Raw genomic sequence first — 17,542 nt, forward strand, 5'->3', positions numbered from 1 at the left:
CTGAAAAAAGCTACGTGCTTTGAGCCCATTGGGCAATTTTCCTGCCTGACACTGTGGGTGCTCTTGTCTTGCTTGTTTATTTATTTTTACCCCACGCTAACATACCCTTTTCTCACCGGACCTCTTGCTATCTGGGCTGGACCTGTCTGCGCTCTGCCTGCCAGCCTGCCTCCCCGCTCCTTCCCGGGCTCTGACCACCTGGGGAGCCTGTGTCCGTGTTTGGAATCCCTGGATTGCTCTAGTAGTGAAACTAGAGAGATTAGGAGCTGACGCACATTTGACAGAAAGGCAGTGCTTTGCTTTCTTCTTATGCTGCTTCCCCTTCCTCTTTTCCCAAATAGAGATGTAAACACGTGTATTTTCCTGTTTAAATTTAGCGAATTGGTCCTCTGCCTGTGCCTTGATTTAGCTATTGGGCTGAGCCTTGCTCCTCCCTTCCCTGCTCGGATAGGAGCCACTGAGATCTGGAGCTCCAACTTCCAAATTGAAGCTGGCCTCAGGCCAGGTGACCTTCTCTTTGTAAGTCTCTTTCCTCAGCAGAGTGGGGGTGGGGTCGTGGGGGAGCTGCGATCTGTTTGGTGCTGTTGGGGGGTGGGGGGTGGCGAGGCAAGGAGGGGGGGTGGAAGAGAGTAAAGGGGCTGTTGTTAAACAGTTTCTTACCGTAAGAGGGAGTTCAGACCTAGATCTTTCCAGTTAATCACACAACAAACTTAGCTCATCGCAATAAAAAAGCAGCTCAGAGCCGACGGGCTCTTCTGGGCACTGAGTCGGAACAGGATTCTCTCACCCAGGCATCGCCAGTGGGATCCGCCAGCACACCCAGCAGCACCATGTGGGTGACCAAACTCCTGCCAGCCTTACTGCTGCAGCACGTCCTCCTCCACCTCCTCCGGCTTCCCATTGCCACCCCCTATGCAGGTTAGTTTTCCCTTTTTCTTCCTTTTTATTATGATTCTTTAACTGTCTCTTGCTAACCTTTCCTTTTCCTAACGCTCTCTCTTTACCCTATCCCCAGCATCCTTCTTTAACTCTGTATGTGGTATGGGTTTTCTAAATCTCTCATTTAGCTTTCTTTGGACGTTCTCTTTCTGTTTGAAAAGCATTTAGAAAGATACTTAGCATCCCCTCTGGTGTTTCCATCCCCCTCCCCATGGATCCAGCGCCCTCTCACTTAGCCTGAGAGTCAGGGATGGTGGGGCGGGAGCGAGATGCTAACACTGGCTGCACTTTGCTGGTTTGGATAAATTTAAAGCTGAAGAGAGGGAGGAAAGGGATGGTCAGTACAGCAGGGACATGTTTTTTTTTTTTTTTTTTTTTTCCAGAGGACAATTTTCCATGACAATCCACTACCCCACATCACACAGTCAACATTCAGGGACGAATTATGACTTAATACAGGTTTTCATTTGGAGAAGGCAGATTAAACTCTGAACATATGCATGTTATAAAAATGAAAGAGAAAGCCTCTCTCCTAAGGTCTCATTCTTTCTGGGTATGGATGCCTGCCCTTTTGAAACTGCAGGGCCAAGGAGGCAAAAATTGTGTGACTCTGATTATAGCTGTAGAACTGCTCCTTTCAGCCTCCCATTTTCTCCCCAGAACTTACAGGTTGGGAAGGAGCTGCTTGGGAGTTCATATTGCCTGGCAGTTTAGAGGTTTCATTTGCTGCTTTGGGAAGTTTTCTGTTGTTATCAGGGCAAGAGGAAACATCTGTATTTGGTTGTATTATCATTGTCTTGGCTGGGATGCCAACGGGAGAAGGTAGTGAGCATCATAGGGGGGCACAGCGGAATAAAAGGACGGAATAAATGCCCAGACAGTAGACATAGTTTTTTTAAAATAATATAAGACAGAGAACTGAGATATATCTCAGTTATATCTTTTGAGATAAGTTAAATATGACATTTATCAGACCTCCAATCTAGTTTCCAATGTAATACAAGGTTGAAAACACCAAGAATTTGCAAAATGATGAGGAAAATCAGTCCCACCTGGCTTTCTTCGATTTTGTGATGGGCCCCTTTTGGAAAACAACACTGTGTGGGAAGTGTCAGTTCGAGAACATTTATGTTAGATTTCTGAAGAGGTGAAAAAAAAAGTTCAATCTAGCAGGTTGTCACCTTTGAGATGGGTCATGTTAAAATTGATTCTTATATGACATTGCTGGTTTGTGGGATTCTGAGTATAAATTGCAATGACAGCTAATATTTTGAGGACTTTCATTTTCAAAGATCAAAATGTTGATGGGCTGGAGTAGAATATGGTTACCTGGAATCATCTGTGCTTATGCATGGGGAACACAGTGTGGAAAACCCAAACAGTAGATCAACCATAGACAATGTCTATTTGTTTTTGGCATGCATTGCGAAGTTTTGGCAGGAGATATACATTTGTAATTATATTTCATTTTGGCTAATGTTGAAATGACTGCGTTTCCTGAGGCTAGGGGGAATGCAGCCCAAGAGTATGCTGCAGGCAAGGAGGGGCCAGTTGGGAATTACAAGTAATAGAATAATTCCTAAAGTGGATAATGCTAAAATTGTTAACAAAAGAGGGTCTGCCTTTGTCTGGGTGGCAACTTTATTTTGATAGTTTAAAAAAAAATAACTTCCTTCAAAGTGGAAAACATGGATAGTCCTCTTAGAACATACAAAGAAAGTCTGTTCTTTTTTATATCATCTAACATTGAACATTTAGAATTTTGTTGTTACTTGCTTCGGTTATACTTTTTGATTTAGCTTATGAGTCTGCTTTTTTACCTATTGTGAAATAAGACAATATTTAAAAAGAAGTGGATACTATAATGAGGTGACAACCAGTTATGAGCAGAACATATTATGGAGATATTTTTAGAAAAGTTTCAAAAAACTTAAAGAAATGTTCAATATAATAGACCCAAGCCATCTTTATAGGAATTGGTTTACATAGGATTATCCTCTGTCCACTCCCACCTACACTGGATACAAATATCCAATCCCCACTAGCAACAACAACAAAACATTAAATGAGCACCTACTATCAAGGAGCCTGTGGGAGATATACAGATGAACATGTGAGAAAGAAACCTACATTTGTTTTTTTTGTTTTGTTTTGTTTCTTTTACTGACTCTCCACCCCAATACCTTCATTGTTTTTTAACATTCCATCTACCTCACTACAAATAACTCAATTTCATTTCTTTTTATGGCTGAGTAATATTCCATTGTATATATGTGCCACATCTTCTTTATCCATTTATCTGTCAGTGGACACTTAGGTTGATTCCATGTCTTGGCTATGGTAATTAGTGCTGCAATGAACATTGTGGTACATGACTCTTTTTGAATTATGGTTTTCCCAGGGTATATGCCCAGTAGTGGGATTGCTGGCTCATATGATAGCTCTATTTTTAGTTTTTTGAGGAACCTCCATACTGTTCTCCATAGTGGCTGCATCAATTTACATTCCCACCAACAGTGCAAAAGGGTTCCCTTTTCACCACACCCTCTCCAGCATTTATTGTTTGTAGATTTTTTGAAGATGAAACCTACATTTGTTGAGTGACTGTTATGGACCAAGTTCTAAAACAAAGCTTATTTAATTCTAATAAGATTGGCATTATTGGATTGACTCATCTTACATGAGGAAACTGAAGTTAAAGAACTTAATTTTTTTTTCTTATTACCTTCCATAATGGATAGAGCTGAGATTCCTACCCAAATCTATGTGAATGAAATATTCAATGTGCATTGTTCCCTTTTATTTATATTGAATACAGCAGCAGTGAAATCAACTGAAACTCACTTTAAAAAATCCATTTTGCTAAGTAATATAAGAACAATTCTGTGTTAGAAGTATTATTATGTTATGGTTGAGAGTTCATTTCTAGCTTAGAGGATCAAACCAGGTTTAGGGAGTATGCAATACTCAAGTTGAGTGTGAAAATACAGGTAGTAGTACGGTCAGTACTTAAGTCAGGGGAACACAAAGTGGCTGAAGGTACTGAAGGGAGAAAGTATAAGGGCAGGCAATCATGTAGGGCTGGTGTACTGAGTACCTGAGGAGGAGGAGTATGGCCTGGGTCTGGAAAAGTAAGATAGACTAGCATGTATGCTTGAATATCAAGCTAAATTACACTATTTTAAACATTATGGGTCACAGTGGAAGGTTTTGAGTTGACAAGATACCTGACTGAAGTGTGGTTGTTTTAGTTGGTGTGTGGAGGAGAGCTGCAGGCAGAAACAGACAGTGAAGGAAGAGACCAGGAGGAGGATGAATGAGGAAGTGGCGTGGAAGTAGAAGGAGGGAAGTGTCTAGGGAGGTCCCTATTCTCACACTGAACATCATTTCTTTTGCAAATCTTTTTGGAAGAGATACTTATGCTGCTTGCTTCTCAAATACCAACATTTGATTTAAATCTGACTTGATCCCTTCTTGACATCTTTATTTATGACATTGTTCCCTTCTCTAAAGAAGGGATGAAAGTTGTCCACTTGTGAAACCCAAGTCCTAGATAATAGAAATGAAGATTTGGACTTGTATTTATGATTTTTGCCTTTGGGAAGTAAATCTCCAGTCACCACCATTCCCTTCCATTAATTATTTGTGTACTTTCATCTTAACATCTTGCCACTTCAAGCTGTTAATCACTAATCATGTGGGTAGATTTCTCAGAATATGTGGAGCCAGATTCCTGCTTCTTTCCACACCCTGCAAATCCTTTCCTTTGCATGATTTTTCTTTGAAGTCAATGGTTAGTCCATACAGAGAAGAAAATATATGAGGTACTGAGAGAAATGAGTGTGAGGCCCAGGGACCAGAGGGAGAAATGTGTCTTTCTTCAAGCACCTTGATACATTTGACCCTACTTTCTGTTTGTAGCTTTTCACCAACAGCCTAATGATTTCAGTTTTAAAATAGGGACTTTGGTTTCTTCAGGAAATATAGCTACAGAATGTTTTCCCATACTGAGGGAAGAGAGAAAAGGAGTTGCAGTTTAAAATATAAGAAAGCATGACAAAGTTGCAGTGATCTCTTACCCTTTGATTTCATTTCAATGTTTTGTTTATAAACTTCAACTAGCAGTCACGCACAAAAAATAGTAGGGAAAAATCTGATCCAAAGATATTTTTGAGTTTCTTCCCAAATTAAGCTTGCCTTTTAACTGTTGTTAAAACAAGCATCAGTTGTTAATACATATGGAAGAGAAAGTTAAAAGTATTTTCAGCAAAGGAATTTTATTTTCAGATGCTGTTTTTGAATGACTTCTGTTTTGAATTTTTCTTTTATTGAAGAAGGAATTAATTTTATTGATGTGTGGATTACATGACGTACAACTAGCTTGAACTTCGCATTTTTGAATAATTAGTTACTGACCTAATGATATGACTGAATTATAAGGGAAAGCTTCTAAATCATGAGAAATAAAGAGGAATCTTAGTATCTGGTTCTGATTGCCCCTGATTAGATTTGTAGCCCCAGACAAGCTTTTCTCTCCTATTTATTATCTAGTAAAGGGAAATCATAGATTTATTTGCTTTTCAGGATACTTTTTGATCTTTAGATGAAAGGTAGTGATCGAAAGTTTATCAGCAAACAAGAGTAGACTCTTTTTATGAGGTACAGCCAGGCATTAACACATTTCAATAGGACAGCTGAGGAACTGCAGAATTAAATATAATCAACGATCCCACAGAAACCACTTTTCTCTAGTCATCCTCAGTGCCTTCCTTCATGTTGTATGGTTCTGAGAAAAGAAACCAGAGCATTGACCAGGTATTCTATTTTATTTGATAATTGGTAAAATACATGTCTGAACTCTATGTTTGTCTTAGACTTTTAAAATTTAGTTTTATGTTCTTCTCTCACACTGAAACATAGGTAATAAATAGATAATACATTAGGCCAATTTTAATTCTATACTTTTAGTTAATTGAATTTATTTTATATATATGTATATATACACATATATACGTATATATATATATATCACACTGAAACATAGGTAATAAATAGATAATACATTAGGCCAATTTTAATTCTATACTTTTAGTTAATTGAATTTATTTTACATATATGTATATATACACATATATACGTATATACGTATATATATATATATATATATATACCACAATTTTTCACTTTGGCAGATAGTTTTTTGAATAGATTTTCTGCGTCCATTAACCACTATTTGTTTCTGAGAAGTATTCCAATTTATACAGGAATTCAGATGATGTTTATGCTGTGAAACATTTCACAGCACCTAAGAAATAGCACACTAATGTCAAAAGAAGCGGAAACTCTTAGTGGAGAAACTTATCTCCCATTAACATGGTCCTGTGGCAGAAACCAAAATTTGAAAAGAATAATACCACTTCTTTGCTTGGGAGAATAACGGTTTCTTCTCTTATGCCAGAAATTAAAGGATGAAATTTCAAAAACAAAACTAAAACTTTGCATATTCATAACATTTTTAACCCAAATTGATTTCCAAATGATTATAGTTTAAATAGCTCCTTTTAGTTCAAATATAATATAACTTTCATTTTGTAAATTGAGTAATGGGATATTAGCATTTAAGGTAATTAAACAAATTCACTTGGCAAGTCAATAAGAATGTCAGAATTATCATCAGTCTGCCAACGTTATGCAAGGCATTTGGTCCACACTCAATAAATAACATGTTGATGGATTATTTGGTTGACTGAATTTCTATGTTAAAATGTCTTTTAAATTATATCCGTTCTACCACAGCCATTCCATCTTATAGGGCAAAGAAAAGTTGAAGAAAAGAAAAGAAAAGAAAATGAAAGCATTATTACAGAAATAGTACCAGTCTTTTGCGGATAGTGTTCTGGAGTTTTATAGAGAACCAGAAATTTTGAGGAATTCATGTTTTCTCTTATTTACTGTGGACTTCAGGTTAGGGTAGATATTAACGGGTAGCATCTGCATGTTTAATAAAACAACTGGAGCCAGTGGTTGCTGGCAGACTTAAGAGTTGATGCCATTCTTGGTACCTCACTCTGTTAAGCCATATTTCCAGATTTTCTACAGAAAAATTTTCACCCTCCTTTCTTGGCACATTTCACCACGTTTAAAGACAGGAAGTGATTTCCTGTTCTGCCATCCAAGTTATTTCTCTACTGATAGCTTTAACCAAATCTTCAGAAACTGTTTACAAGCCGTTATTTCCACATGCTTTCTTAGCAAGTCTTAAAGAGAGATGGCTTCATACGTGTTTAAGAGTGGGGGCTCTGACCCAGGCAGCTGGATTTTCAATCAGATCTTGTAAGTCGTGAATTTTCCCGTGTCTTGGTTTCGTATCTTAAAAATGAACGTATTGGGCTTCCCTGGTGGCGCAGTGGTTGAGAATCCGCCTGCCGATGCAGGGGACACGGGTTCGTGCCCCGGTCTGGGAGGATCCCACGTGCCGCGGAGCGGCTGGGCCCGTGAGCCATGGCCGCTGAGCCTGTGCGTCCGGAGCCTGTGCTCCGCAACGGAAGAGGCCACAGCAGTGAGAGGCTCGCATACCGCAAAAAAAACAAAACAAAACAAAATAAAAATGTACGTATATTTACTGCCTTTGTTATAAGGGTATTCAAATGAATTGACAGGCAGAGAAGGGGCACAATTATGTCCATCCTTGTTCTACAACAGCTGCAATCTCTTAGACAATTTGATCCTCATTGTGAAGAGGTGATTATCATTAGAAACCAGGTAACTTTGGGCAAATTAAGAATGAAGAAGCAAGTTCTTCATATTCTAAAGTTATCCATAAGATTAAGTCTCTTGGGATGTTTTAGCTTTGCTCTTCAGCTTTTTAATAGGAGGCTTCATGCTATCTAGGAGCCTGGTAGAATACTTTGATGAAGACAAATGATATTGCTACATTAAAGGATGAAGTTTTACATACATTTGATTTACAACATTTGGCTTGATTTCAAAACAAGCACTTCAGTGATACTGAGAAATAGTGCCCAAAAAGCACAGAAAACACTTATGTAGGAAATGAAAGGGCTAAAATATGAATAGTATGAAATACTTTAAAGAACAAGGCAGAAGAATTTACCCAGTGCACCATTTGTAGTGAGAAGTTTCTCACTTGTCATTGAATTGGCTTATCTAATTAGTACTATCACTTACATAAGGACCAATTGTAGAAGGAAATGACAGATTTAATTATAGAGCATGATATGATATGTCCTGGCACTTCCTTTCATACTATTTGGAGAATACCATGTTATTTATTTCTTAAGAGTGAACTCTGTCCTAATTTTTAAAAGCATCCTTCATTTGAAAGAATGTAGATGAATGACTCTGTATGTGAAGTTATTTTTTCTTCACTGATTAACTATTCCTCTCTTGCTCTTAAGTATCTGAGAGTATCATTACCCACATTACTCCACCCCCCAAGCCCTGGAGGTCTGGTATGTTGTCAGATAAAATCATTATCTTGTAGATGATTCTTAGGGATATTTTTTTCTATATGAGCCTTAAAAGCTTTTCCCCTGTGTTTTTAAAAAATTATTATTATTAATAGAAGGACAGAAGAAAAGAAGAAACACACTTCATGAATTCAAAAAGTCAGCAAAGACTACTCTAATTAAAGAAGACCCATTACTGAAGATAAAAACAAAAAAAATGAACACTGCAGACCAATGTGCCAATAGATGTATTAGGAATAAAGGACTTCCATTCACTTGCAAGTAAGTTGCTTCATTTCGTTCTTAGAATAATTTTCCAAATATAGCACGGACTCATTATCATCATCTTTTTTGTATTCAATGCAATGTACTCTTAAAATTGTAAGCTTGATTTTAGTTTTCACTCATTGCAACAGAAGACTTAGCTCTCATTTAATGTAAATATGAGTAAGGGAGAACACATAAACTGAGATCTTTTAGAATCCACAGTGGCTTTAGTTATGGAATTTATATTTTCTCATCTTATGAACAACTGAACTTTAGGAACTAAAATTCAATTAGATTAACTTTTTATCTCTCTAATATTTTACAATATTCTCTTCAGAGTAAACTTTTTTTTTTTTCTTACAAGAGGAGTGGAGGAATTTTCAGAATAGAAGTTGGCCAACAACCAAAACTTACTGCAACTTGTATCATTGTCTTTAGGGATGTAAATAAAAAACATTGAGATAACTAGATTAAAAAAAACTAGAGGGATTGGTGTCAGCAGCAGAGGCTGTTTAAAAGAAGTTAGCTGGTAGTGATGATGAAGTTTTAGGTGAGAAGTGATGGGGCAATTCAAAGAGGCATAAGGGGACTCAAATGGAGAGTTTTCTTATCTTTTGAAAGTTTCTCTGTGACCTCCCAGGGAAAAATTCCTTACAACTTTGCCAGTATGCCAGAGGATAAAACTTGGAGTTTTGGGGCCATGAAGGTGACAATTTCATCTGAGTAGTTTTCCAAATTGCCAGAAGAAAATGCATTTCCTAGTTCTTCATAAATATTCCCTCCCCACACTTACTTTCCACCTTTTTATTCCCTGTTTCATCCCACTTTAACAGGAGTGCACATGGCATCCTGTCACTTTTGAATTCTACTCTATTACATTTGGGTGGTTAACACATAATGTGAACACAGATTTTAGTAATGTCATGGCAAGAGGTCCTAAATTCGTCTTGCCTTTCTCAGAGAAATAAGTGTTATGGGCCTGAGGAGAAAGGACATGGTTAGAGGAGGTCTTCAATAGATTTCACAGGAGGAGAGACTATCTCTTTTCTATTCATTTAGATCTCCTCTGGAAGTATTTTTATAGCCAAACTGCCACTTTCAGGGAGATATTTCCTGGCACTGGGAGTGAGGAATTAACTTTGCAAGTAATTCCTATGATAATTCCTTCTTTCCCTGACTTTCCTAGAAAAGCCTTGAGATTAAAAAAAAATAGATTAGAGAAAACTACTCTCAATCAGCATCTCAGCTGTGTAGATTTATGGAGATGTTCTTCTGGCAATTGACGAGGTTGGATTTATTGTATTTTCCCCTTTCAGGGTTAGAAGGGCAGGGCAAAGGGAATGGGAGAACCACATCTCATTGTTGATTTTTAACTTTGAATCTGAAAATACACTCTCCTGGATCCACAAGTAAGGAAAGTATTGCTAAGCCTCGATTTTCACATTAGTCAGCCTTATGCCTAGAAAAAAACCAAAACAAAACAGCTTTCCCTTTGTTTTATTTAGGAGAAACTAAAATGATTTTGCTGCATTGGAAAACACATGTGACCAGATTAATAAAACTTTACATATCCCATGTATATGAGGTTTCATGCTTTTCAACCATATTCTGGTTGAGTTATATTTAGTCTCCAAATTTATGGCAACCTGTGCAGAAAACCACATGTAGTAATACCAATGGTACAGCTAAAGTTCTCTGCTCAGAAATGGTGTCATCCTTCACACTTGTGTATCCTAAATATATATACATACTTATTTGGAATCACTAAATACATTACTTATTCAGAATTGAATGGACATACTTGTGATACTCTGAAAGTAGGTTCTTAATGAATTAAAGATCTTTTTGAGGACTTGTTACATGAACTAGAATCATTGAAAAACAATGGCAAACACACTAAAATGTTTGGAAAATACCAACAATGCTTTGTGAAAGCATCTGTGACTAAGTGGGCATGAAGTAGAGGTCTCAAATTTTGTTTCCTCTTGAGAAGGTATCAACAATATTGACTTTATAGAGACTGAAGTTGTTTTTTGCTGGATGAGAAAGATGACCAGAATGCCTGATTTTAAGCATTTCAAAAAATTACTGGGGCTTCCCTGGTGGCGCAGTGGTTGCGCGTCCGCCTGCCGATGCGGGGGAACCGGCGGGTTTGCGCCCTGGTCTGGGAGGATCCCACGTGCCGCGGAGCGGCTGGGCCCGTGGGCCATGGCTGCCGGGCCTGCGCGTCTGGAGCCTGTGCTCCGCAACGGGAGAGGCCACAACAGTGTGAGGCCCGCATACCACAAAAAAAAAAAAAAAAAATTACTGTACCTGAACTGACTCAAGAGATGAAAATTTCTAACCATGACTGAGTAACCGGTACTGGAATTGCCCTTCTGCCATAAACATCTCAACAAAATAAATTATTGAAAGGAAGATGATAGTTAAAATAAAGCTAAGAGAAAGACTCCTAAAGTCAAACTTAAAAGACGATATGCAACTCATGGAATTTGTCAGCTTGGATCCAGTCCATATGGAGGTGTAAAATAATACAAGCAAATACAGTTTTCTGAGAGTATATGGAATTGTAATGGAATGAGAGAAAAGGGTGAATGAAAACAGCAAACTGGAAACCCTGTCACCCACTTTCCAGATGGAATCACCTTTGTATTCACAGAAGCAAATCTCACATGTTCCTGATGGGGCTCATGAGTCACTTGCAAGGCAATCTCATGTCAAAGCCATATTACTGAAAAAAAGGTAGTAGTTTATATATGTGTGGTACATTTTTATTTTAATGTTAAGTGGTAGGTATTTGAGTCTGTAATTTTAAAATTTCTTTTTAGATGTTCGTTTAGTTGTTATCTTCATATGTATTCTTTATCTAACTACTGTGCTTTCAAGGTTATTTAACTCTCTCCCCCCAACACCCTACAACAGGGAAATAGGAAATTTTACATGTATTGCATAAGTTTACTACCTACCAGATCAAAATTCAAATATATTATTAGCCAGTTTTTCTCTTATCAAGTTATTCTGCCACAGTTGCAAAAATACTTTTATATTTGTTCATTAATACTATTTCAGCTGTTAAATATTCTTGTAGGTGGACATTTCAAAATGTCTACGTGTAAATCAAATCACAAAGTTTATACATATAATTTTTGAAGTTATTTAGATATAGAATAAAATGTACTATGTAAAAATATAAAATAATAGTTAAAATATTTTAATTTTATAACATCTTTTTAATATTTGTTTTATAAAAGTTATTTCCCCTTATTTAAAATTACTTAAAAGTTGTTACAATGTTAAGAAATAAATGACTAATTTGAACTACATAAAATTATAAGAAAATTATGTGCTTTCAAAAATATATGATCTGGAGGAGGACCTTCAAGATGGCGGAGGAGTAAGACGCGGAGATCACCCTCCTCCCCAAAAATACATCAAAAATACATCTACGGGCTTCCCTGGTGGCGCAGTGGTTGCGCGTCCGCCTGCCGATGCAGGGGAACCGGGTTCGCGTCCCGGTCTGGGAGGATCCCACATGCCGCGGAGCGGCTGGGCCCGTGAGCCATGGCCGCTGAGCCTGCGCGTCCGGAGCCTGTGCTCCGCAATGGGAGAGGCCACAACAGAGGGAGGCCCGCATACCACAAAAAAAAAAAAAAATACATCTACATGTGGAACAACTCCTACAGAACACCCACTGAACGCTGGCAGAAGACCTCACACTTCTCAAAAGGCAGGACACTCCCCACGTACCTGGGTAGGGCAAAAGAAAAAAGAAAAACCAGAGACAAAAGAATAGGGACGGGACCTGCACCTCGGGGAGGGAGCAGTGAAGTAGGAATAGTTCCCACACACTAGGAAGCCCCTTCGCGGGCGGAGACTGCAGGTGGCGGACGGGGGAGCTTCAGAGCCACGGAGGAGAGCGCAGCAACAGGGGTGCGGAGGGCAAAGAAGAGAGATTCCCGTGCAGAGGATCAGAGCCGACCAGCACTCACCAGCCCGAGAGGCTTGTGTGCTAACCCTCCAGGATGGGTGGGGGCTGGGAGCTGAGGCTCGGGCTTCGGAGGTCGGATCGCAGGGAGAGGACTGGGGTTGGCGGCGTGAACACAGCCTGAAGGGGGCTAGTGCGCCACAGCTAGCCGGGAGGCAGTCAGGGGAAAAGTCTGGACCTGCCTAAGAGGCAAGAGACCATTGTTTCGGAGTGTGCGAGGAGAGGGGATTCAGAGCACCGCCTAAACGAGCTCCAGAGACGGGCGCGAGCCGCGGCTATCAGCGTGGACACCGGAGGCAGGCGTGAGAGCCAGAGCCCCCGAATCAGCTGCTCCTTTAACGCCGTCCTGTCTGAGCGAAGAACAGATGCCCTCAGGCGACCTACACGCAGAGGCGGGGCCAAATCCAAAACTGAACCCCAGGAGCTGTGCGAGCAAAGAAGAGAAAGGGAAATTTCTCTGTGCAGCCTCAGGAGCAGAGGATTAAATCTCTACAATCAACCTGATGTACCCTGCATCTGTGGAATACCTTAATAGACAACGAATCACCCCAAAACTGAGGCGGTGGACTTTGGGAGCAACTGTAGACTTGGGGTTTGCATTCTGACTCAAATTTGTTTCTAGTTTTATGTTTATCTTAGTTTAGTATTTGGAGATTATCACTGGTAGATTTGTTTATTGATTTGGTTGCTCTCTTCCTTTATATATATATATATAATATTATATATATTATATATATAATATTATATATATCAGCCCGCCACTGCCAGGGTCCTGTGAACCAGGGACAACTTCCCCAGAAGAACACATGGCATGCCTCAGGCTGTTGCCATGTCACTCCTCTGCTGAAGCAGGCTCGCCCTGCATTCCAATTATGACACCACACTTCTCCCTCTCCCTGGCCTGAGTGAGCAAGAGAACCCTAATCAGCTGCTGCTTTAACCCCGTCCTGTCTGATTGGGAAACAGACACCTGAGGGCGACCTACACGCAGAGGTGGGGCCAAAACCAAAGCTGAACCCCAGGAGATGTGCGAACAAAGAAGAGAAAGGGAAATTTCTCCGTGCAGCCTCAGGAGCAGCAGATTAAATCCCCACAAGCAACTTGATAAACCCTGAATCTGTGGAACACCTGAATAGCCAACAAATGTTCCCAAAACTGAGGCGGTGGATTTTGGGAGCAACAGTAGACTTGGGGTTTACTTTCTGTGTCTGATTTGGTTTTATGTTTATCTTAGTTTTGTTTTTAGTGCTTGTTATCATTGGTGGATTTGTTTATTGGTTTGGTTGCTCTCTTTTTTTATTAAATACTTTTGTATTTTAATAATATTTTTAATTTTTTATTTTAATAAATTTATTTATTTTATTTTATTTTTTTCTTTCTTTCTTCTTTTTTTTCTCCCTTTTCTTCTGAGCCGTGTGGTTGACAGGGTCTTGGTGCTCCAGCTGGGTGTCAGGGCTGAGCCTTTGAGGTGGGAGAGCCAAGTTCAGGACATTGGTCCATCAGAGACCTCCCGGCCACTCATAATATCATTCAGTGAGAGCTCTCCCAGACATCTCTGTCTCAATGTTAAGACCCAGCTCCACTCAATGACCAGCAAGCTACAGTGCTGGACACCCCATGCCAAATGACTAGCAAGACAGGAACATCACCCCAACCATTATCAGAGAGACTGCCTAAAATCATAATAAGTTCACAGACACCCCAAAACACACCACCGGACGTGGTCCTGCCCAGCAGAAAGACAAGATCCAGCCTCATCCATCAGAACACAGGCACCAGTCCCCTCTACCAGGAAGCCTACACAACCCACTGAACCAACCTTACCCACTGGGGGCAGACAGCAAAAACAATTGGAACTACGAACCTGAAGCCTGTGAAGAGGAAACCCCAAACACAGTAAGTTAAGCAAAATGAGAAGACAGAGAAATACACAGCAGATGAAGGAGCAAGGTAAAAACCCATCAGACCAAACAAATGAAGAGGAAATAGGCAGTCTACCTGAAAAAGAATTCAGAGTAATGATAGTAAAGATGATCCAAAATCTTGGAAATAGAATTTAGAAGATACAAGAAACATTTAACAAGGACCTAGAAGAACTAAAGAGCAAACAAACAATGATGAACAACACGATAAATGAAATTAAAAATTCTCTAGAAGGAATCAATAGCAGAATAACTGAGGCAGAAGAACAGATAAGTGACCTGAAAGATGAAGTAGTGGAAATAACTACCAAAGAGTAGAATAAAGAAAGAAGAATGAAAAGAATTGAGGACAGTCTCAGAGACATCTGGGACAACATTAAATACACCAACATTCGAATTATAGAGGTCCCAGAAAAAGAAGAGAAAAAAGAAAGGGTCTGAGAAAATATTTGAAGAGATTATAGATGAAAACTTCCCTAACATGGGAAAGGAAATAGTCAATCAAGTCCAGGAAGGGCAGAGAGTTCCATACAGGATAAATCAAAGGAGAAACATGCCAAGACACATATTAATCAAACTATCAAAAATTAAATACAAAGAAAAAATATTAAAAGCAGCAAGAGAAAAGCAACAAATAACATACAAGGGCATCCCCATAAGGTTAACAGCTGATCTTTCAGCAGAAACTCTGCAAGCCAGAAGGGAGTGGCAGGACATATTTGAAGTGATGAAAGGGAAAAACCTACCACCAAGATTACTCTACCCAGCAAGGATCTCATTCATATTTGATGGAGAAATTAAAACCTTTACAGACAAGCAAAAGCTAAGAGAATTCAGCACCACCAAACCGGCTTTACAACACATGCTAAAGGAACTTCTCTAGGCAGGAAACACAAGAGAAGGAGAAGACCTACAATAACAAACCCAAAACAATGAAGAAAATTGTAATAGGAACATACATATTGATAATTACCTTAAATATAAATGGATTAACTGCTCCAACCAAAAGACATAGACTGGCCGAATGGATACAAAAACAAGACCTGTATATATGCTGTCTACAAGAGACCCACTTCAGACTTAGGGACACATAAAGACTGAAAGTGAGGGAATGGAAAAAGATATTCCATGCAAATGGAAATCAAAAGAAAGCTGGAGTAGCAATTCTCATATCAGACAAAATAGACTTTAAAATAAAGACTATTACAAGAGACAAAGAAGGACACTACATGATGGTCAAGGGATCACTCCAAGAGGAAGATATAACAATTGTAAACATTTATGCACCCAACATAGAAGCACGTCAATACATAAGGCAAATGCTAACAGCCATAAAAGGGGAAATCGACAGTAACACAATCATAGTAGGGAACTTTAACACCCCACTTTCACCAATGGACAGGTCATCCATAGTGAAAATAAATAAGGAAACACAAGCTTTAAATGACACATTAAACATGATGAACTTAACTGATATTTATAGGACATTGCATCCAAAAACAACAGAATACACTTTCTTCTCAAGTGCTCATGGAACATTCTCCAGGATAGATCACATCTCGGATCACAAATCAAGCCTTGGTAAATTTAAGAAGATTGAAATTGTATCCAGTATCTTTTCCGACCATACCGCTATGAGACTAGATATCAATTACAGGAAAAAAACCGTAAAAAATACAATCACAAGGAGGCTAAACAATACACTACTAAATAACCAAGAGATCACTGAAGAAATCAAAGAGGAAATCAAAAAATACCTAGAAACAAATGACAATGAAAACACTATGACCCAAAACCTATGGGATGAAGCAAAAGCAGTTCTAAGAGGGAAGTTTATAGCAATACAATCCTACCTCAAGGAACAAGAAAAATCTCAAATAAACAACCTGCCCTTACACCTAAAGCAATTAGAGAAAGAAGAACAAAAAAACCCCAAAGTTAGTATAAGCAAATAAATCATAAAGATCAGATCGGAAATAAATGAAAAAGAAATGAAGGAAACGATTGCAAAGATCAATAAAACTAAAAGCTGGTTCTTTGAGAAGGTAAACAAAATAGATAAGCCATTAGCCAGACTCAAGAAAAAAAGGGAAAAGACTCAAACCAGTAGAATTAGAAATGAAAAAGGAGAAGTAACAACTGGCACTGCAGAAATACAAGGATCATGAGGGATTACATCACTGAAGAAATCAAAGAGGAAATCAAAAAATACCTAGAAACAAATGACAATGAAAACACTATGACCCAAAACCTATGGGATGAAGCAAAAGCAGTTCTAAGAGGGAAGTTTATAGCAATACAATCCTACCTCAAGGAACAAGAAAAATCTCAAATAAACAACCTGCCCTTACACCTAAAGCAATTAGAGAAAGAAGAACAAAAAAACCCCAAAGTTAGTATAAGCAAATAAATCATAAAGATCAGATCGGAAATAAATGAAAAAGAAATGAAGGAAACGATTGCAAAGATCAATAAAACTAAAAGCTGGTTCTTTGAGAAGATAAAAGTATCCTACACCATGATCAAATGGGGTTTATCCCAGGAATGCAAGGATTCTTCAACATATGCAAATCAATCAATGTGATACACCATATAAACAAACTGAAGGAGAAAAACCATATGATCATCTCAATAGATGCAGAAAAAGCTTTTGACGAAATTCAACACCCATTTATGATAGAAGCCCTCCAGAAAGTAGGCATAGAGGGAACTTAGCTCAACATAATAAAGGCCTTATATGACAAACCCACAGCCAACATCGTTCTCAGTGGTGAAAAACTGAAACCATTTCCACTATGATCAGGAAAAAGACAAGGTTGCCCAATCTCACCACTCTTATTCAGCATAGTTTTGGAATTTTTAGCCACAGCAATCAGAGAAGAAAAGGAAATAAAAGGAATCCAAATGGCATTTTTCATAGAACTAGAACAAAAAAATTCACAATTTGTATGGACACACAA

At 38.7% G+C, this 17,542-nt stretch overlaps 1 protein-coding gene across 2 annotated transcripts in view; it reads left to right on the top strand.

The window, feature by feature from the left end:
* The first annotated feature begins 382 nt into the window (after positions 1 to 382).
* HGF (hepatocyte growth factor) overlaps positions 383 to 17,542 on the top strand; it is an 80,385-nt gene continuing 63,225 nt past the window's right edge. The window contains exons 1-3 of one of the 2 annotated variants that reach the window (XM_028489480.1): positions 383 to 519; positions 792 to 918; positions 8,525 to 8,690. In XM_028489480.1, coding sequence (XP_028345281.1) covers positions 831 to 918; positions 8,525 to 8,690 — 254 coding nt within the window. In that variant the 5' untranslated portion in view covers positions 383 to 519; positions 792 to 830. Of the gene's footprint in view, positions 520 to 723; positions 919 to 8,524; positions 8,691 to 17,542 lie in introns of those variants that run through there. The other variant, XM_024115960.2, reaches the window with a different exon arrangement.

Source organism: Physeter macrocephalus, chromosome 5 (genome assembly GCF_002837175.3).
Source record: "Physeter macrocephalus isolate SW-GA chromosome 5, ASM283717v5, whole genome shotgun sequence".
In the NCBI taxonomy this organism is placed as follows: domain Eukaryota; kingdom Metazoa; phylum Chordata; class Mammalia; order Artiodactyla; family Physeteridae; genus Physeter; species Physeter macrocephalus.